General features: G+C 43.4%; 2 protein-coding genes across 5 annotated transcripts in view; one reads left to right on the plus strand and one right to left on the minus strand.

Moving 5' to 3' along the window:
* The window catches only part of usp9 (ubiquitin specific peptidase 9), a 28,024-nt gene extending 11,806 nt beyond the window's left edge, over positions 1-16,218 (plus strand). For 2 of the 3 annotated variants that reach the window (XM_085920622.1, XM_085920621.1), the window contains exons 14-47: positions 389-522; positions 601-691; positions 814-927; positions 1,008-1,236; positions 1,385-1,480; positions 1,566-1,777; positions 1,849-2,089; positions 2,733-2,882; positions 2,986-3,106; positions 3,206-3,336; positions 3,540-3,818; positions 3,917-4,042; positions 4,801-4,938; positions 5,023-5,189; positions 5,298-5,406; positions 5,478-5,624; positions 5,727-5,873; positions 6,037-6,244; positions 6,445-6,665; positions 6,740-6,927; positions 6,998-7,171; positions 7,391-7,532; positions 7,658-8,414; positions 9,239-9,362; positions 9,432-9,657; positions 9,749-9,878; positions 10,009-10,194; positions 10,428-10,648; positions 10,734-10,822; positions 11,516-11,672; positions 11,843-12,055; positions 13,249-13,278; positions 13,560-13,658; positions 14,341-16,218. In XM_085920622.1, the coding sequence (XP_085776748.1) occupies positions 389-522; positions 601-691; positions 814-927; positions 1,008-1,236; positions 1,385-1,480; positions 1,566-1,777; positions 1,849-2,089; positions 2,733-2,882; positions 2,986-3,106; positions 3,206-3,336; positions 3,540-3,818; positions 3,917-4,042; positions 4,801-4,938; positions 5,023-5,189; positions 5,298-5,406; positions 5,478-5,624; positions 5,727-5,873; positions 6,037-6,244; positions 6,445-6,665; positions 6,740-6,927; positions 6,998-7,171; positions 7,391-7,532; positions 7,658-8,414; positions 9,239-9,362; positions 9,432-9,657; positions 9,749-9,878; positions 10,009-10,194; positions 10,428-10,648; positions 10,734-10,822; positions 11,516-11,672; positions 11,843-12,055; positions 13,249-13,278; positions 13,560-13,658; positions 14,341-14,592 (6,049 nt within the window). In that variant the 3' untranslated portion in view covers positions 14,593-16,218. The remainder of the gene's footprint in view (positions 1-388; positions 523-600; positions 692-813; positions 928-1,007; positions 1,237-1,384; positions 1,481-1,565; positions 1,778-1,848; positions 2,090-2,732; positions 2,883-2,985; positions 3,107-3,205; positions 3,337-3,539; positions 3,819-3,916; positions 4,043-4,800; positions 4,939-5,022; positions 5,190-5,297; positions 5,407-5,477; positions 5,625-5,726; positions 5,874-6,036; positions 6,245-6,444; positions 6,666-6,739; positions 6,928-6,997; positions 7,172-7,390; positions 7,533-7,657; positions 8,415-9,238; positions 9,363-9,431; positions 9,658-9,748; positions 9,879-10,008; positions 10,195-10,427; positions 10,649-10,733; positions 10,823-11,515; positions 11,673-11,842; positions 12,056-13,248; positions 13,279-13,559; positions 13,659-14,340) is intronic. The other variant, XM_085920623.1, reaches the window with a different exon arrangement.
* Positions 16,219-17,391: 1,173 nt separating this feature from the next.
* rpl8 (ribosomal protein L8) lies at positions 17,392-19,216 on the minus strand. Of its 2 annotated transcripts, none has more exons than XM_085920630.1 (6): positions 19,056-19,216; positions 18,450-18,593; positions 18,235-18,376; positions 17,860-18,078; positions 17,665-17,780; positions 17,392-17,587 (listed from the first exon to the last, which is right to left on the minus strand). In XM_085920630.1, the coding sequence occupies exons 2-6, from the start codon at positions 18,585-18,587 to the stop codon at positions 17,429-17,431; spliced, it is 774 nt and encodes a 257-aa protein (XP_085776756.1). In that variant the 5' UTR covers positions 18,588-18,593; positions 19,056-19,216; the 3' UTR covers positions 17,392-17,428. The 2 variants fall into 2 exon arrangements, with proteins under 2 accessions (XP_085776756.1, XP_085776757.1); XM_085920631.1 differs by lacking the exon at positions 19,056-19,216 and adding an exon at positions 18,888-19,036.
* Between the last annotated feature and the right edge of the window lie 771 nt (positions 19,217-19,987).

The raw sequence follows: 19,987 nt of genomic DNA on the forward strand, positions 1-19,987 counted from the left end.
GGCGTCGATGCCGGTATTTGGGGCAATTGAGTATATCCTGAATTTCGTAGTTCATCTTGAGCCTAGCCAGTTCCGGTTAAGCGATAAAATAGTGACGACAGATTGCTGTATTGTTCTCACATGGTTCTTGTTATTTCAAGGTTGCAAGTCAGGAAATAAGTATTGATGTGAGCTCTTTGACAGACTTGCTGTATTGTTACACAGATATTCCAAAATCTTCCTGTTTTGAACATCTTTTGCGCTGCAGATTAATACCAATGCAAAATTAGCTGTTTGCCGGCATTTCCCTTGCCACCGTATTGCCAGTTCTTTTTGTTTCACTGCTCAATATTTTTGTCCTGCTTGTGCTGTCTTCTATATCCATTACTTTTTTCTCTTGACTTTGTAGTCAAACCCAGAGGAATCCACATGTGTTTTACCGGCATGACCTTATCAACCAGCTGCAAAACAACCACGCTCTAGTTACACTCGTGGCTGAGAACCTGTCGGCCTACATGGAGACAATGCGACAATTCTCCAAAGGTATACATTGGAAAGATAAGATCTAAAAGTTGAATAATCAGATGGACCGATCATTTGTATGTTTTTGAATGATTACAGAAGAACAGGCAGAGTTTGACCCTCAGATAGTCCGACCGGGAAGCCGCTACAGCCATGTCCAGGAAGTGCAAGAACGACTTAACTTCCTGAGGTACTGAATGATACTGAAATACAAAGGTAGTCAAAGGATTGCAAAGTTTGATGTTACTTCCAATTGCCGCTAACTATCTTTTTTTTTGTTTGTTTGTTTTGTTGTTGTTTTGTTGTGCAAAGGTTCCTTCTTAAAGATGGCCAGCTGTGGCTCTGTGCCCCTCAGGCCAAGCAGATTTGGAAGTGTCTGGCTGAGACTGCAGTCTTCCTCTGTGACCGCGAGGCCTGCTTCAAATGGTATTGTTGACTTTGATCCTGCATTTTTGTGTATTCCATGCACAAATGTGTTGAACACTATTCCAAATGCCACATTGCAGGTACTCCAAACTTATGGGCGATGAACCCGACCTAGACCCAGACATCAACAAGGACTTCTTTGAGAATAATGTCCTGCAACTTGACCCGTCCCTGTTGACGGAGAATGGCATGAAGTGCTTCGAGAGGTTCTTTAAGGCTGTCAACTGCAGGGAGGGCAAACTGGTAGCCAAACGTAGGGCCTACATGATGGACGACCTGGAACTCATTGGCCTAGACTACCTTTGGAGGGTGAGAAGCGCATATTCTTTTTCTTCCAAATCTTTACTTGTGATATTTTCAAGGCATGCCTCTCCTGATTAGTCCACTACTACCTCATATCTCTTAATCATCTTGGGTTAATTGCAAAAATATTTACTATTTTATTTTTTTGTTTTAGGTGGTAATTCAAGGAAGCGATGACATTGCAAGCAGAGCCATCGACTTGTTGAAGGAGATCTACACCAATCTTGGACCAAAGTTACAAGTCAATCAGGTACACAATAGAACTCTGTCCAAACTTGTGTGTTTCAGGTTGCATTATCTTCTACAATGACAAGGAACTTGACATGTAATCGCAGGTGGAAATTCATGAAGATTTTATCCAGTCATGTTTTGACCGTCTGAAGGCGTCCTACGACACCCTGTGTGTGTTGGATGGAGATAAAGATAGCATAAACTGTGCCCGCCAGGAGGCAATCCGCATGGTGCGTGTTCTTACTGTGCTCAAGGAGTACATCAATGAATGTGACAGTGATTACCATGAAGAGAGGACGATCCTGCCCATGTCCAGGTAGAATCACAAGCTTCAGCTCATCAACAATTTGGAGAGTCCATTCTTAAATGTTTTTATTTCTCTTTCAGAGCGTTCCGGGGAAAACATATCACGTTGATCGTGCGCTTCCCTAACCAGGGGCGCCAAGTGGATGACCTGGATATCTGGTCACACACCAATGACACAATTGGCTCTGTGCGCCGCGGCATCTTAAATCGCATCAAAGCGAACGCCGCACATACCAAGATAGAGCTCTTCATTGGAGGAGAGGTGGTTGACCCTGCAGATGACAGGAAGCTTATTGGACAACTGAACTTGAAAGACAAAACGGTAACTTTCAACATTGTAATTCCATTTCGTCTTAGGATGCTTTTCTTGGATGGACTGTGATGTAATCGACATTGTCTAGGACAGAGTTTCAAAAATTCAATTCACAGGAATTATTTCAATCCTAATTGCTATCTTGCAAAGCAAAGACTCGTGGCTAACAGCAAGCTTGTTGGCCATTCTCCTATAGCACTCAGTCGGAAAGCGCGGCCACTCAGCTGTTGCCAGCGAGCTGCGAGTGTGCAAAAGTCCCCCGACAGACTGGACTGGATTTCGCACGTACAAGGCATTCTGGCAAAAAAATAAAATGTTGTTTTTTCTGGCTTTAGTTATCTCTAAGAGAAATGGAGCAAAGTGGAAAAACTTGAGGCAGACAGGACCCACACACTTTAGTATGGTCGTGATAGTCTACTATAACGCTATTTGTTAAATACGCAGTTATCACAAAGATCTTAAATACAGAGCAGAGCAACTTTACATGATTTAGTAGGTGCTGCTTTTTTTAGTTAACAACAGTCATCCAAGGGAGTCATCAGCGAATACCTGTTCACTACTCTGAAGGCAAAAAGGGAGTTGTCTATGAGAAGGGCAGCTGCAATATGAGGAGATTCCATATTTTCTAACAAAACGGTTCATCTTTCTTTAGCTGATCACAGCCAAGCTAACTCAGGTGAGCACCAACATGCCCTCCAGCCCAGAGAGCTCGTCCGACTCTTCCACTGGCTCACCAGGGAACCACGGCAACCACTATGGCGATGGGCCCAACCCCGAAGTGGAGAGCTGTCTTCCTGGCGTGGTTAGTTTCAAAATGGTCACTTTTTAGAGTTGCATCTCAAAGTGAAGTTTGACTGTCATTGTATTTTAAGAGCATCTTTCTAAGTAACTTTTCTGTTTTGCAGATCATGTCGCTGCACACGCGTTACATCTCCTTCCTGTGGCAGGTGGCTGACCTGGGCTGTCAACTCAACATGCCCCTACTTAGAGATGGAGCCAGAGTTCTCATGAAACTCATGCCTCCAGGTGCTTGTTCTACTGTGCTTTCATTGTGGGGCTGCCTTTTGAGTTGAGGGAAGCTTAACTGCTGCACTGCTTGTGTGTGTTTTCTTTTTTTTACTACAGATAACAAAACTGTGGAGAACCTGCGTGCTGTGTGTTTAGACCATGCCAAGCTTGGAGAAAACAGCCTCAGCCCTTCACTGGACTCCCGTTTCTTTGGCCCCTCACCCTCACAAGTGCTCTACCTCATTGAGGTACAACCAGGACTAGCTTTGACCTACTAACTACTAAATAACTATAACAGATGCTCAACTTAACAGATCAGAAAATATTGAAATATGACTCATGCAATGGTTGTTACGTGTTTGTTTTCATGGCTTTTTTTAAAGTTTGCCATTTTTAGATCTGCACTACATACCAGATCAACTTTTGTAATGGCTTTTTACCTGTCTTCCAGGTTGTGTATGCTTTGCTGATGCCAGCCAGCGCCGCTTTGGGCGAGGATGCTAGTGACTTTCAGTACAACTTCCTGAAGAGCGGTGGCTTGCCGCTGGTGTTGAGCATGCTCACCCGGAATAACTTCCTGCCGTCAGCCGACATGGAGACACGGCGCGGGGCTTACCTCAATGCACTGAAAATCGCCAAACTCCTCCTCACCGCTGTAGGATTCGGTCACGTGAAAGCTGTGGCAGAGGCCTGCCAGCCCACCGCTGAGGGAAATATCCCTGTTTCCCCGGTTAGCCTGAAGATAGAAAAATTTGAAAATCTTTCCCCAAATGTTCTGATTGAAAGTTTACTGACGATAATCTTACTTCACTCTCCAATTCCCAACAGATTAATCAGGCCACTCATGATCAGGCTCTGGTGCTGCAGAGTGCCCTGCAAAACATTCCAAATCCTGCCTCAGAATGTATGCTGCGCAACGTAGCCATCCGCCTGGCACAGCAGATTTCTGATGAGGTAACAGCAAATGTAATTATTCTCAGGTTTGAAGATTGTTTTCTTCAGATGGTATGTTTCAGCTCTTTCCACAGATCTTTAATAAGATTCAGACCGTCCAATTCTTTGCTCTTTGCAATTCTTAGGTGCTTTAGCTGTGTTATGGGTCATTATCCTGTTGCAAAACCCCATTCCCTGCAACTGAGACCAAGCTGACATAGGGCAGCCATTTTCTCTCTAGCTGATTTTCCGAGAAGCTTTGTGGGTTTTTATTCCCCTCCCTAAAATGTCATGTTTCCTCCCATGAAGTCCACTTTGACTCAAAACGGCGACGACCGGGGCAATCCGATGTACCTTGACCTTGGGGGATCACTTTTAATTTGTATGGAGGTTGTCCTGGGCTCTATTTTTACCATTTGTATTATGAGCTTGTGATCAGTTTTCCCCTTGCGGCCCACAAGAAGGTTGGCGGTAGTCCCGTGGATGAAATTTCTGAACAGGAATATTTGAAATGGTCCTACAACCTTTAACTTCAGTGCGCGGTCTATATTTGTGTCTTATCTCCCGAGCTAACTTTCACAGTCTGTACTCCATGTGTGTGGTACAAACCAACATTGTCACCAACATTGCCTCAAAGTAATAACTACTCATCCTTAAAAGGTTGACTGACTGTTTTGACAAATGCGATGCTAATTAGATGATGCTACATTTGGATTTATTTCTACTATTGTGAATTGTCTTCCTGTGTATATTAATGGATTTTGTCATGGGACTCTCAGAATTTTTTTCAGACATCAAAGTCTATTCCAGACATCTGTGTCATCAGAGAGGTACAGAAAATAGTGTGGGCCTCAGGCTGTGGCACGGTGCAGCTTGTCTTTAGTTCTAATGAAGATATCAGCAAGATATACGAAAAGGTAAATATCTAGTTAGGATGGCTGAGAACTTTACAATGGCAGTTTTTTTTTGTTTTGTTTTTAAATGTTGTTTTTCCTTATCAGACAAACGCAGCTAAGGAACCAGATGAAGAAGACGAGCAGGTGTGTTGCGAGGCCTTGGAAGTGATGACATTATGTTTTGCCTTGATGCCCACAGCCCTTGACACCCTCAGTAAGGAGAGGGCATGGCAAACCTTCATTATTGACTTGCTGCTACACTGCCACAGCAAGTAAGTGTGCTGCGCCACTGTGTGGGATATGTTAAGTAGAAATGACTAAGCAGCAGTAGCAGCATAGGTTGCAGTTTTTATAGCATGGTTTTCTGTACCTTTTGACAGATCAGTGCGTCAGATGGCCCAGGAGCAGTTTTTCCTCATGGCAACCAGGTGTTGCATGGGCCACAGACCCCTCCTTTTTTTCATTACCCTCCTTTTCACTGTTCTAGGGGTGAGTGACACAAAATGACGTGCTCTTTTTCCAGCTGTTGATTACATCTAACTTTCCTCGCCTGCGTACAGACCACCGCTAAGGAGCGAGCTAAACACGCCGGGGACTACTTCACTTTACTCCGGCATCTCTTGAACTATGCCTACAACAGCAACATCAATCTGCCAAATGCCGAGGTGCTGCTCAACAATGAGATTGACTGGCTCAAAAGGATAAGGGTAGGCAGTCCTTTATTTTTTCCGCTTAGCATGGGATTCAGTTTTTGTTGTGTGTCGCCATTGTCAATGTGAGTTGATGTTACTGGTCTTAACATCTTCTAGGATGAAGTCAAGAGAACAGGCGAGACCGGTGTGGAAGAGACCATCTTGGAAGGCCACATTGGTGTCACCAAGGAGCTTCTTGCCTTCCAGACCCCTGAGAAGAAGTATTACATTGGCTGTGAGAAAGGAGGCGCTAACCTCATCAAGGTACACCTTGTGTGATGCATTTTATGCCTTTGAGATTAAGGGAAGGATTTTTTACATCTATCGATGTAAAACGACACTGTTCTTCCATCCCGATGTGATAAAACGACGATTGCTGTCCAACAATTATTATATAATTACTCAAATTCATTTTGTTCATCATTAGGAGCTGATTGACGACTTCATCTTCCCGGCGTCAAACGTTTACCTGCAGTACATGAAGAGTGGCGAGTTCCCCACGGAGCAGGCCATTCCAGTGTGCAGCACCCCAGCCTCCATCAACGCTGGCTTTGAGCTCCTGGTCGCGCTTGCTGTCGGCTGTTTCCGCAACCTCAAGCAGATTGTCGACACGCTCACGGACATGTACTATTTGGGTAGGTCATTGGTTTAAAACAGGCTTTTCCCTGCTTCTTTCTCTCCAAGATCTAAACCCTAATTACTATATTGTATATTACAATATCTACAAACTATAATGCAAAGAGCAGAAGCCACACGTGCCTGCTTTTGAAAGGACAATCAGTGGCCCAATATAAACCCTTGAGGACGTTTTGAGCTCTTCCACATCTCTCTCCAGGCGGTGAAACGCTAACCGAGTGGGAATACCTGCCTCCTGTGGGCCCACGGCCAAATAAAGGCTTTGTGGGGCTGAAGAACGCTGGAGCCACGTGTTACATGAACTCTGTAATTCAGCAGCTGTACATGATTCCTCCCATTCGGCACGGCATCCTGGCCATCGAGGGTACGGGAACCGATGTGGACGATGACATGTCAGGTGATGAGAAGCAGGAGAATGAGGTATTGACAGTACATTATAGTTTAATGGCCAAATATGGCATTGTAGAATTACTACGTAACTTTTGTTCCAACAGACGAACGTGGATCCTCGTGATGAGGTGTTTAGCTATCACCACCAGTTTGACGATAAGCCTGCCAGTAAAGCAGAAGACCGGAAGGAGTACAACATTGGAGTTTTACGTCACCTGCAGGTCATTTTTGGCCACCTGGCTGCTTCCAGACTGCAGTACTATGTCCCAAGAGGCTTTTGGAAGCAATTCAGGTATGTAATTTAATCATTTCCACTGGTTTAGTTTGGAAAGGTGATGTGCGTTCTACTTGTGGTCCTGCAGGTTATGGGGTGAACCTGTGAATCTAAGAGAACAGCATGACGCTTTAGAGTTTTTCAATTCTTTGGTGGATAGTTTGGATGAAGCACTGAAGGCCTTGGGTCATCCCGCTATGCTTAGCAAAGTGCTAGGAGGCTCTTTTGCCGATCAGAAGATCTGTCAGGGATGCCCTCACAGGTGAGTATTGTTTTTGCATCTCGAAGAATGTGACCATGACTTCTACAATCACGCAACACTATTTGAATAAACATCCAACATCAGATAAGCGTCATTATTGGTGCAATTTGTTTTTTTTCTTGTAGTAACTGACTCACACAAAACATTTCCACTGCCCACCAGTTTAGAAGATTGACTTGTTGGCAAGGCATTAGGCAGAAACTGTTGCTCTGTTTTCAGATATGAGTGTGAGGAGTCATTCACAACACTTAATGTAGACATCAGAAATCACCAGAACCTTTTGGACTCAATGGAGCAGTACGTCAAAGGAGATCTCCTTGAGGGAGCCAACGCGTACCACTGTGAAAAGTGTAATAAGAAGGTAAAATAAGAATTATAAGAAGAAGAGCAGCCGTTTTTTTAATGTATAAAATTATTGGGCTGTAATGGGCAGATTTGTAATGCATCAATTTGTTTTTGTTTTTTGGTGGGGGTCTTCTTGTTAAGGTGGACACAGTCAAGCGACTTCTGATCAAGAAGCTGCCGCCGGTGCTTGCTATCCAACTGAAGCGCTTTGACTATGATTGGGAGCGGGAATGTGCCATCAAGTTCAATGACTACTTTGAATTTCCGAGGGAGTTGGACATGGAACCGTACACAGTTGCGGGCGTGGCCAAGATTGAGGGCGATGACGTCAACCCCGAGAGCCAAGTGATCCAGCAGAACGAGCCCTCTGAACCCACTCCTGTGGGCAGCTCCAAGTACCGTTTGGTGGGGGTGCTGGTCCACTCGGGCCAGGCCAGCGGCGGACATTATTACTCGTACATCATCCAAAGGAATGGAGGCGATGGTGAAAAGAACCGCTGGTACAAGTTCGATGACGGCGACGTGACGGAATGCAAGATGGATGACGAGGAGGAGATGAAGAACCAGTGCTTTGGCGGCGAATACATGGGCGAGGTGTTTGATCACATGATCAAAAGGATGTCATACCGAAGACAGAAACGATGGTGGAATGCCTACATCCTTTTCTATGAGCGTATGGACTCCCTAGACAAGGACAGTGAGCTTGTCAAGTACATCTCTGAGTTGACCATTTCCACTGCGAAGCCACATCAGGTCAAGATGCCTGGTGTAATCGAGTGCAGCGTCCGCAAGCAGAACGTCCAATTTATGCACAACCGAATGCAATACAGCCTGGAATATTTCCAGTTCATTAAGAAACTTCTGACCTGTAACAGTGTCTATTTAAACCCTCCTCCAGGTATGTGTTTTCTCTGAGCGCTGCTAAATCATCACCAAAACACCAATAGGCACTTAATGTGACTGCACAAAGCTTCATAAGGTTAAACACCATGTTAGCTCAAAAAGCAGCTGTCCCTTTAATGGACAACTCCGCGGTCAGATAGATACCAACCTTTTCCCATCAGGAAAAAAAAAAAAGTTCAATCTTAGTTCATAACCGCTGTTGTCCATATGGTTAACTGCTGAGCTAGATCAAAGTATTTTTCCGAATGAAAATACCAGCACCCATCGGAGAAGTACATGTAAACTCCACAGTACAAAGATGAGCTTCCATTCTGTGGGGACATTGGATTTAACAGCGAGAAGCGTTTTTCTGCATTTGCACTCCATACCTGTGTTTTTTAACTCCAGTGTGTTCGTTTTTTTATGTGACGCAATCGGTGCACAATGTTGTTAATGATACTTAAATTGGACTACTGAACAAGATCTTACGGAAAGAATCGGTGGAGAGTAGCAGTAAGTGTCGTATAGATGATGATTGAAAGAAAATTCCTCAAATAGCCTCATCCAACCATGCCTCATTTTTTTTATGGTGGCTGTAATTGCATCACATCATCATCATGTGTTGCAGTAAAAATGTTTACTGCAGTACATGTGGCTGTAAACTAAAGCTGAAGTTTTAAGATAACACCGCATAGACTTTTTAGCACGAATGTCCTACGAAAACGTGAACAAACACAATAAATGTATTGTTTTTTTTAATTGGCTTTGTTAAACTGTTTACTCAAATGCTTTAAATCAATAGAGACTGCTGTTCCAAGCCTTGCTCTTTCTTTGTGTCAGGGCAAGACCACCTTCTGCCAGAGGCTGAGGAGATTGCTATGATCAGTGCTCAGCTGGCTGCTCGGTTCCTCTTTAGCACAGGTTTCCACACCAAGAAAATAGTCAGGGGTCCTGCCAGTGATTGGTAAGCATCCTTTTCATTGTTTCTTCCTTCCATTTTATCCTCCTTTAAACACACCTTCTCCATTATCAGGTATGACGCACTCTGCATCCTGCTGAGACATAGTAAGAATGTACGCTACTGGTTTGCACACAACGTCCTGTTTGCCTACCCCAACCGTTTCTCCGAGTACCTACTGGAGTGCCCGAGCGCCGAGGTGCGTGGCGCCTTTGCCAAGCTCATAGTTTTCATCGCTCACTTCTCGCTGCAAGACGGCCCCTGCCCCTCCCCCACTGCCTCGCCCGGAACATCTGCTCAGGTTTAGCTTTTTGTTCATGGCTTTTAAGACAATTGAAGGTTTCCCCACTTGATGCGCTTGAAGTCATTTGTTGGATTTTTATGTTGATCAGGGTTGTGATAACCTCAGTCTAAGTGACCACCTGTTAAGAGCTGTCCTCAACTTGCTCAGACGGGAGGTTTCCGAACACGGCCGTCACCTGCAACAGTACTTCAACCTCTTTGTCATGTATGCCAATCTGGGTAAGGAGTGTACAGCCCACCTGTCATGCACATCTGCAGGAATTTACTGGATTAATCCCTGTTAATGCATTTCTTCAATTTTTTTCCCCCTCCCCTCATCTACTTTTTTTTTTTCCTCCTCCGCACAAAGGCTTGGCAGAAAAGACCCAGCTGCTAAAGCTGAATGTGCCTGCCACGTTTATGCTAGTAGCGCTGGATGAAGGCCCCGGCCCCCCCATCAAGTACCAGTACGCTGAACTGGGCAAACTCTACACGGTGGTCTCTCAACTAGTCCGCTGCTGTGACGTATCATTGCGCATGCAGTCGTCAATCAATGGTGCGTTGTCCTTCGCTTTCAGCTGCCTTAATTCAAATACATATGAGTTGAACACGACGGTAGAACTTCCCAATGAGGATCATCATCCTTGCTCAGGATATAGTGACTGACAAACCAGGCACTCTGAGCTTCTGTGCTGTGTTGCCAGAGCTTTGAGCTGAGGGGCTACTTCCACTCACACAAACACACACGTTCACAGACACATTCTAATAATTGCACACCCTTCTATGCAGGTAACCCCCCTCTGCCTAACCCCTATGGGGACACCAACCTGACAGCCCCGGTAATGCTGGTGCAGCAGCTTGTGGCTGAGATCCTCTTTGTGAGGACCAGCTACGTGAAGAAGATCATTGAGGACTGCAGCAACTCTGAGGAGACGGTGAAGCTTCTCCGCTTCAGCTGCTGGGAAAACCCCCAGTTTTCCTCCACTGTACTCAGTGAGCTACTGTGGCAGGTAAAACTTAACAATCATCACCACCACCAGAATTTTCCTGTTGGTTGCATGTGGTCTTAAATGAAGTGTTTGACCTTTTGCACAGGTGGCATATTCCTATAACTATGAGTTGAGGCCTCACTTGGACTTGCTGCTACAAATCCTTCTCATTGAGGACTCCTGGCAGACTCACAGGTCAGACTTGATTTGTTCAAATCTGAAACCAATTCTTTTTCATGTACAATTTTTACCTTTGAACAATTTGACCACTTGCTGTCGACTGAAAATGACATCACGTGCTCAGCAAGTCAAATGCATTTTAAAGATGTTATTTGTGCATAAAAGTGATCAAATTATAGATGTAACTTTTTATTGCTGATAATGGCTAAATTAAGTCAATTGTCCCATGATATTTCCAGTGTGTCTTGCGCTGGATTCCAGCTCCCTAACACTACAACTGTCTGGTGTTGACAATTAATCATCTGGCAAACAATTGCTGGAGCGGGTGCTGTGTTTATGTTACAATAATAATCTAAGGAAAGTGGTTGCTCCTCATGGCAAACTTTTGTTGAATATTGAAGAAGCAAAGCTTTGGCTCTCATGTCAATAGTTATTTACTCTGTAACAAGCCACTACACTGATTGCCTCCAAGAATTAGAAGTAAAAGATGTGAACGTGGTCCTCGAGATTCTTTACCGCTACAAGAAATGATGTTAATCTGTTAATTGTAACTGGCTTGTAGATGGCAGTGATGAGAAGCAAGGTTGGTCCATGCGTCCAACATGGAACAGTGCGCCTCTTCCACTGATTGGTAGAAAAATTGTTGGAGAAGCAACCAAAATAACAATCTTTGATAATAATGCTCTTCTCCTTGTTTTTGTGGTGTAGGATCCATAATGTGCTGAAGGGAATTCCCGATGACAGGGATGGTCTCTTTGACACCATCCAACGTTCCAAAAACCACTATCAGAAACGGGCATACCAGTGCATCAAGTGTATGGTGGCCCTCTTCAGTAATTGCTCTGTGGCTTACCAGATTCTCCAGGTATACCTGATCACATCATTCATAGATGATACAAATGAACTTGGGCAGCATGTTCAGAGTAGTGCTTGGCGCATTTGCCTCACATTGGGCTCGCTGCCCTAGTCTTTGTGGCATTTGCATGTTTTATTTCTTGCTTAGCATTTTTATTCATATCTGCCGTGTTCACGCAGAGTAACGGTGATCTGAAACGAAAGTGGACGTGGGCTGTAGAGTGGCTCGGCGACGAGCTAGAGAGGCGGCCATACTCCGGCAACCCGCAGTACACGTACAACAACTGGTCACCTCCGGTCCAGAGCAATGAAACGTCTAACGGTTACTTCCTGGAGCGCTCGCACAGCGCACGCATGACTCTTGCCAAGGCCTGCGAACTTTGTCCTGAGGAGGTAATGACTTGGCACGCCAAACACTTGTTCCAATACGCTGCACATTCATGCATGTATGTCACGCGCTTTTAGCATTTTGTAGGTTGGGTTACTACCGAAGCAGCAGATGCAGTTAGAAGTTGTTCAAATTTCAGAAGAGAATTTTATCCGGTCAGAAATAAATTAAAACAGCTCACCCTTTTGAAGTCTTTTGATAGAGGCGTCATGATAGAAATCTTTGAGAAATCTATATTAAAATGTCAACACAATTATGGACAATGTCAAACTAAAATGTGCAAAGCATTTTGTCAACAATTGGAATGAATATTTATGGTTTACATTTTTTTTTAAAGGACTTTATTGCTCCAGCTTTTATTGGGAGTCAGGACTAATTCATATAGATATGTCAGGTTTGGGATATTTTACATTAGGGTATTTAAATGTCCCAAAGCTAAGGTAGGGACTAGAAATAATTTTTTTGTGGATTTGTCTGTACTTTTGAAAATAAGACATAATACCAAAAAAAACCTTTGGACCTTAAGGGATTTGAAGACCCACTGTAGTTGTTCACATTATACTCCGCAGCTATATGCTGTTTTCAAGTGGAAGTATGGTTACTGTCAAACTTTCTCTCTCAATCTTCTGTGGTGAAAATATACTTCTGGACTTACAGCCGCACCAGCTAAAATTAGAGGAAAATCACCACTCCACAGTGATCACGTGTCTGCTGGTCACATATCTCGCCGCCCAGCAAAGCGGTCCCGCACAACAGCAGTCCACAACCATTTTACTAAAAAGTGTATTAGACATCACAGAAATCACGAAAAATCCATAGATACGCCGCACCGGACTACAAGCCGCAGGGTTCAAAGCTTGTGCTTAAAGTAGCGGCTCATAGTCCGGAAAATACGATACTTAGCCAAAGTCGATCTAAACTGTACCCCGCTGTTGGTCTTTGTAGCCTCTGCTGTGAAGAATGATGTTACATGAATTAAAGTGGTAGGCCTGGAGTGAAATGCATGTTGGAAAATGTCAGTCAGATGCTTTTAGTTGCGGAGTTTTGAGTAGCCATCCAAATGGGCCCCCCCCCCTCATCTCAAACCCCCAACCCCTCATTACACTGAGCGTTGTGTGTGTGTGTGATTAGTTGTATTTGTTAATGTTTAAAAGAATTTCAGTGGAGTGACATGCTTCTTGTAATATTTCATACACAGCTCAAGTGTACTCAGGGAAGCCCAGGGAAGGTCAGTATTCCAGGCACCACGGGATATGGAAAAGGTCAAATTACTGGTGTTAAGGGTTACTGTGGTTATGAACTGACCTCCCACCCATCTTATTTTCTTTTCTTGTAACTTGATTAGTCATCTGTGGCTTAAGGTACATAAAGAATGATGTGTATGAATGAAAGAGGTATTTGTGTATGTCAGTGTTGAAATTGATTGACCATAGTTTTAAATTAATCTCAAAATATCATACGGGTGCATGCAGTCAATATATGCGTGTTGTTTTCCTGTCCTGTTTGCAGGAGCCAGATGAACAGGAAGCCCCTGACGATCAAGACTCTTCGCCGCCTGAGGACACTTCTTTGTACCCACACTCTCCTGGAACTACACAATTTCAGCAGGTAGTCACAACCAACGGTACAGATGTACAAGTTAGTTCATCACGCTGGTAATAATTTGAGGTCTAAAAATCCAATACACAAATAGACATTTGTACCGTACTTTCCGCACCTAAAAACCTAAAATTTTCTCAAAAGCCGACCGTGTGCCTTATAGTCTGGTGCGCCTTACACATGGACCAAATTCCTAAATTTAAACTGCCCCGAAGCATTGTGTCATGAAATCAATCATAAGTGGCCCGCTGAAAACTATGAATCAAAAAGACTGGATCATTATTTTGTGATTATAAAGTAATTTGTTGCATCTGAAGTTGAAATAAAAAAGATAAAATGGAGAATGATATGATTTGGATTAAAAATCTGACATGATGCATAAATGGTGCGCCTTTATATAAGGACAAAGCTTTAAAATGGGCCATTCATTGAAGGTGCGCCTTATAGTCCGGAAAATTCTGTATGTATGCAATTACTTATGAACCACTTGACAGAATCCCCAGCTCTTTTCATCACATGATTATGTGGTTTTAGGTTCAGTTCAGTATACTGTTCATTGACTGTTAAAAAAAAAAAAAAAAAAGTTGTCCTGTGTGGTCAAATTAAAACGTCAACAAAAAAATTCTAGGCCATCAATCCTTGAAATTCTTCCTCTATCTTGTGATATTTTTGTATACTCTCTCTCCTCCAGAACAACCACCCACATGGGCAGCCATACACTGGCCCCGCCGCGCAGCACATGAACAACCCTCAGCGCCCCGGCCCGGCCTCGGCTCCACCCCCGGGCCCCACGCAGGCTCCGACTCCAGTTCCAGCCCCAGGCCCCGGTGGCCCCAGTCCGGGCCCGAGAGCACAAGAGAATTGCGAGAGCACGGAAGAGATAGCCCCCGTCCCGACCCCAGCCCCCGCTTCCACCCCGGCTCCCGCCCTGCCTAAGGAATAACGCCACCTTTCCTAAAAGCCTCCTTTACCGCCTCATCCCTCCTCTGCTGTGCCTGGATCCTCTGTCGACCCGCTCTCCTTACTCCTCTGCTCTTCTTGGTTCCCAGAGCGTGGCCAGCGGGGTGGGGTGGGGGGGGGGGGGGGGGCACAGGAGTGGAGAAAGTGAATTTGAAGAGTTCTAAATCAATAAATTAAAAAAAAAGAAAAAAACAGAACTGGCGATGATGGAAGGTGTACATAATGTTAATGTTGGGTGACTGTTGGGATTGCCCAATAGCATCACTCGCTGTGCTTCGCTGTTGGGATAGAGGTTGCAGATCATACTGATGACAACAATGGATACTATACAGAAAAACATCCCTGCCCTAAAACGAAACACTTTGTTTTCGTCACCCATGTTCCGCAGTAAAAGTTTGGCTCCAGTCATGGGATGGTTTAACGGCCATTCAACTGTAGAAGAAGATGCCGAAGAAGGATGCGTTTGTTATTCTCACCAGTATGTTGTTGTTGTTCATTAGCTCCCCCTGGCGTCAAGTTTGTTTGATGGCTGGGTGGGCTTTTACGCCCTTGGAGGTGAAAAAGCAGTTCATGCAACATTTGGTCGGAGAATCATTTGCCTTTTTTGGGGGGTTTTTGTTAATATTTTTTATGCTCAGTCAATATGCTGTAACATTTAGCATGGCTTCTCACCAGAATAGTGTAGCCCGAGCAAGGACGTTCATAACAACCTAAAGCTGTTCTTATTCCACATCTTCACAGGGGGTGCATTACTTTGAGGATTTTTTTTGTTTTGTTGTTGTTGTTGTTGTTGTTTTCTACTCATCTACAATGAGGGCAATATTTTTGAACCAATGTACGACTAAGTGGCTTTTCAATTGCACATTTAATCCTACACATTTGGCAGTGGAGTTTGGCCGGTGGGATAGACGGCTTAGGGAGGAAACAAATCCCCCACAACCCCAGAAAAAATAAATAAATAAATAATGCAACAGAATTGCAGCACCCGGCGACCATCTTTGTGCGGTGTATCATAGACAGCGTGGTTTAGCTTCCGGCAACTCTGGAGCCGGCACCACCCCATGCCATGTTGAGATGAGACCTGCTTGGGGTTCACCCACCAGTCACAACACAGGGTGGTGCCTAGGAATAGCAGCTGGTTAGTCACATTGCAACTAACTTGTGATTCTGTAGTAAAAAGGTAAACATAAGTAAATACTGTATTTAATTGGTAACTTGAATATGTGGTTTGTTTTTTTCCTTTTTTTTTTTTTTTTTTTGTCTAAAACATACCAAATACTCCTGCAAATGAAAATATTCTGCCCACCGTATTATATTTAAATATTTTGCTCTTATTTTATAGAATTTATTTTGTTGTATTTCACTAAAAAATAGAATTTGATTTAAAAGGAACATTTTTGTCCTTTTGTTATTTTTAAAGACAATATTGACTGTACAGAGTTCTAATCTGCGCCCTGTTTTTTGCCGACTTTTGTTTTGGCCATGGTGTGACATTGAATTCTGGAGCTACAGTCGCGATGTGGACTTTCACTTTGTGAGGTTTTTTTTGTGCACAGAAATATAACAAAAAAAGCATTGCGCCCTTAGCAAATAAAGAACATTGAATCTTTGTCTGTGTCATGATTATTTTGCTACAAACTTAAAGTGGTGGAACATTTTAAAACAATAACATTGTGAATGTCAATTTATTCAGCAATTGTAGCAGTCATTGAGCTTTTGGGCATTTTGTCACTTTTCAGGTTTCAAGCAAAGATACATGATCAGAGTAAAGAATCAACACCAAGTGGGACACAATCATGAAGTAAAACTGATTGAGTAGGATGCATCAAATTACCCCCCTCCCCTTTTCTTTAAAAAAAAAATGTCTATACTTTAAATACATTAATGAGCAGCTCTTGAGGAAGAATTGAGGCACCGCATTGGCCCCAAAAGATGTTAACCCACTGGGCATCCACGTTGTACACCAGATGGCTAGTCATGCTATGCCCGCAAATAGGAATATGTAACCTAGTTGACATGTTTTAATTGATATTTGCATTCATTGTCCTCTCTAAAAAAAAAAAAAAAAACTGTTTTCCCACATGTAGCAAATGCATTGTGCTTTGGAGCTGTATATATATATATTACTGTATAAAGTATATAATATAAATATGCAAATGTTAAAAATACTTGCATCCAGTGCTTGTATACTCTACAAAAACAGAACGATTATACTTTATGAAAACCATCATAACTCATTAAGCTGCTGGGTTGTTAGCTACTGCATACTATTATGAAATTTTGGTTTATATCCAGCCATTGACTTCTCTAAAAGATTAAGATAATGAACATCAAATTTGTAGACACCACAAACTATGAGCTTTATAAATATTTAAATGCATTCATCAGCCTTGTTATCATCATGAACTCAACAGTATTTGAGTCATTAATCACTCGGAAAAAGAGCTTGTATATTGAGACACCTATATTTATTCAATTGAATGTCTTACCATTTCTGTTCAAATGTTATTCACTCACCCCCCCCCTCGCTTCGGCATTGTGGTAACCTTGTGTTCAACATTTCGACTTAGACCAAAAGCATTAGCATTTTCTTCAAATAATTTGAACTGTTGGTTGTGTTTTGTAAACCATCATTACAAACAGTTTCAATCTTCAAAGGAGTGCGTGCGTCATTCAATCAGACTTTCCCTTGCACCAAGCATTTTAGAGGATTCTCTATTTGGCAACTACAACATGTTTGAACACAAACTAGCAAAAAAAAAAAAAAAACATGAAACAATGATACTTTGGAACATTTTTTTGTTTTATTTTGAATAAACTCAGTTCTCCTTCTCCTGGACGGTCTTTGTTCCACGCAGCCTGCCAGTACGACGGGCAGCGATGAGACCGACCTTACGACCGGCAGGGGCGTCTCTCCTGATGGTGGAGGGCTTGCCGATATGCTGATGGTTACCACCTCCGAAGGGATGCTCCACAGGCTGTGTGTGTACGAGTGGAAAATGAGCGCACGTATGAAAGAAAGCATCACAGCGGGCGCCGGTGCAAGGACACTTACGTTCATGGCCACACCACGGACACGAGGCCAGCAATTCCTCTTGGCCTTGTACTTGTGGTAGGCGCGACCCGCCTTCAGGATGGGCTTGTCAATACGACCACCACCGGCAACCACACCTGGACCCATGAAAAATTAAATCTAATCTTCTAACAAGTACAAAGATGGTCACGAGGAGCCACGTCGGCCAATCCTTACCGACAACGGCTCTGTTGGCCGAGGAGATGACCTTCTTTGAACCAGATGGCAGTTTAACTCTGGATTTCTTGGTCTCCGGGTTGTGCGAGATGACGGTGGCGTAGTTTCCGGAAGCACGCGCCAGCTTGCCTCTGTCGCCGGGCTTCTCCTCCAAGCAGCAGATGATGGTGCCTTCGGGCATGGTGCCCACAGGAAGGACATTGCCAATGTTCAGCTGGGCTGAAAGGCGGAACACAAGTCATTCACTACAAAATAATTTCAATGTAGACACCAGATTGCATAAAATAGCTTCAACTGTTGCTGTGTGGGTCACCTCAACAACTTCACACGCCATCTTTCCGTTTTAAATGTCAATGTGAAAAAAAATCCTCTTACCCTTCTTCCCACAGTAGATGAACTGTCCTGTGTGAATACCCTCAGCGGCGATGAAGAGCTCTGTCCTCTTCTTGAAGCGGTAAGGGTCACGGAATGCCACTTTGGCCAGGGGTGCACCACGGCCGGGATCGTGGATGATATCCTGGGAGGGACCGGGAATGTCACTTCAGAAATCGCTCATCCAAAAAAAAAAAAAAAAGGGATGACGGACGTACCTTGACGATTCCCTTGATGTAGCCATGACGTTCAGCGAAGTCAATGTGGCGGAGTTTAGCGGCGCCTTTCCTGTGCTTAACGTGGGCTTTAAACACGGAACCCGCTCCTTTTCTCTGTCCCCTGATCACACGTCCCATTGTGAACTGGAAAGGAAGTTAAGAAAAATATAAAAACACCATAAATAGGAACACGAGCTATGGCTTCGTATTGATTGACGGCTAACGCAAGTTAGCAAGCTAGCTGCCGGTCTTTTCGTAAACACCATGCCTTCGACTCATTACACTATTGAAAATCAATAGCTGGACAATAATCCGTGACGTTAGAAGAAATGTGACATTTTCTAAATAATTATTGTGTAAATGCATCTGTTGACGCGGTGTCAAGCAACTTAGCTTGCTCATACTAAAATTACGCCATTGCGCCGCTTGGCCACTCACATCTCTTTTAAAGCAACAATTTTTAGGGTTATATTTCCAAAATAATCACTATGTTCTGTTCGCTAAAGTGTTTGGCATCTTCCTAAATGTCCATTTAGAGTGGATGACTGAGTTAAATCGTGATTTGCAGCAGATTCGAGAATCACAATGGTGCAAAAGTTGTCCTACCTAAACTCCGTTGACGGAAAGAGGAAGCGGTAGGCACAAGCCAAGATGTTCTTCCGGAGAACTTGCCCATGAGGCTTGTGGGAAATGTAGTCATGTTGAGCTATCGCCACCAATAGCAATAATGGGGCATTTTGGGGACGTTTAGAAGCGAAATACTTATCTATTAAAATCAATAATGTGTTTAATAGGTGCGGAATAATCACGTGAATGCCTGTGCAGTGCGAATTTTAAAGGTATTATGAAACGATTGACTCTATAGAAAGGCAAGGCAGCTTTACAGACAGATGGACGGACAACGAAACAAAGAGAAAACTGAAGTAATTGTTTTTGGAGCCAAAGATGAACGATTAAAAGTCACCACTCAGCTTCACTCAGTGATGTTAAAGCCCACAAACCAAGCTAGAAATTTTGGTGTAGTTATGGACTCAGAAATGAATTTTAACAGTCATCTTAAAACTATTACAAAATCAGCCTACTACCACCTGAAGAACATATCAAGGGTTAAAGGCCTTATGTCTCAACAAGACTTGGAAAAGCTTGTCCATGCTTTTGTTTTTAGTAAACTTGACTATTGTAACGGGGTTTTTCCAGGCCTTTCAAAATAATCAATCAGAAAGCTGCAGCTGATTCAGAATGCTGCAGCTCGAGTTCTCACAAAAAAAAACAAAAAAAAAGATCATATCACTCAAGTTCTGAGGTCCTTTGGCTTCCTATCTGCCAAAGAATAAATTTTAAAATGCTTTTATTGGTTTATAAGGCTCTGAATGGTCTAAGACCTAAATATATTTCTGACCTGCTGATCCCTTACGAACCATCCAGACCTCTCAGATCGTCTGGCACAGGTCTGCTCTCTGTTCCCAGAGTCAGAAGCAAACAGGCCGTTCAGCTTCTATGCTCCAAATATTTAAAACAAACTCCCAGAGAGAGACATG

The sequence above is a fragment of the Syngnathus leptorhynchus genome, chromosome 9 (genome assembly GCF_054491065.1).
Source record: "Syngnathus leptorhynchus isolate UIUO chromosome 9, UIUO_Slep, whole genome shotgun sequence".
NCBI classification, from domain to species: Eukaryota; Metazoa; Chordata; class Actinopteri; order Syngnathiformes; family Syngnathidae; genus Syngnathus; species Syngnathus leptorhynchus.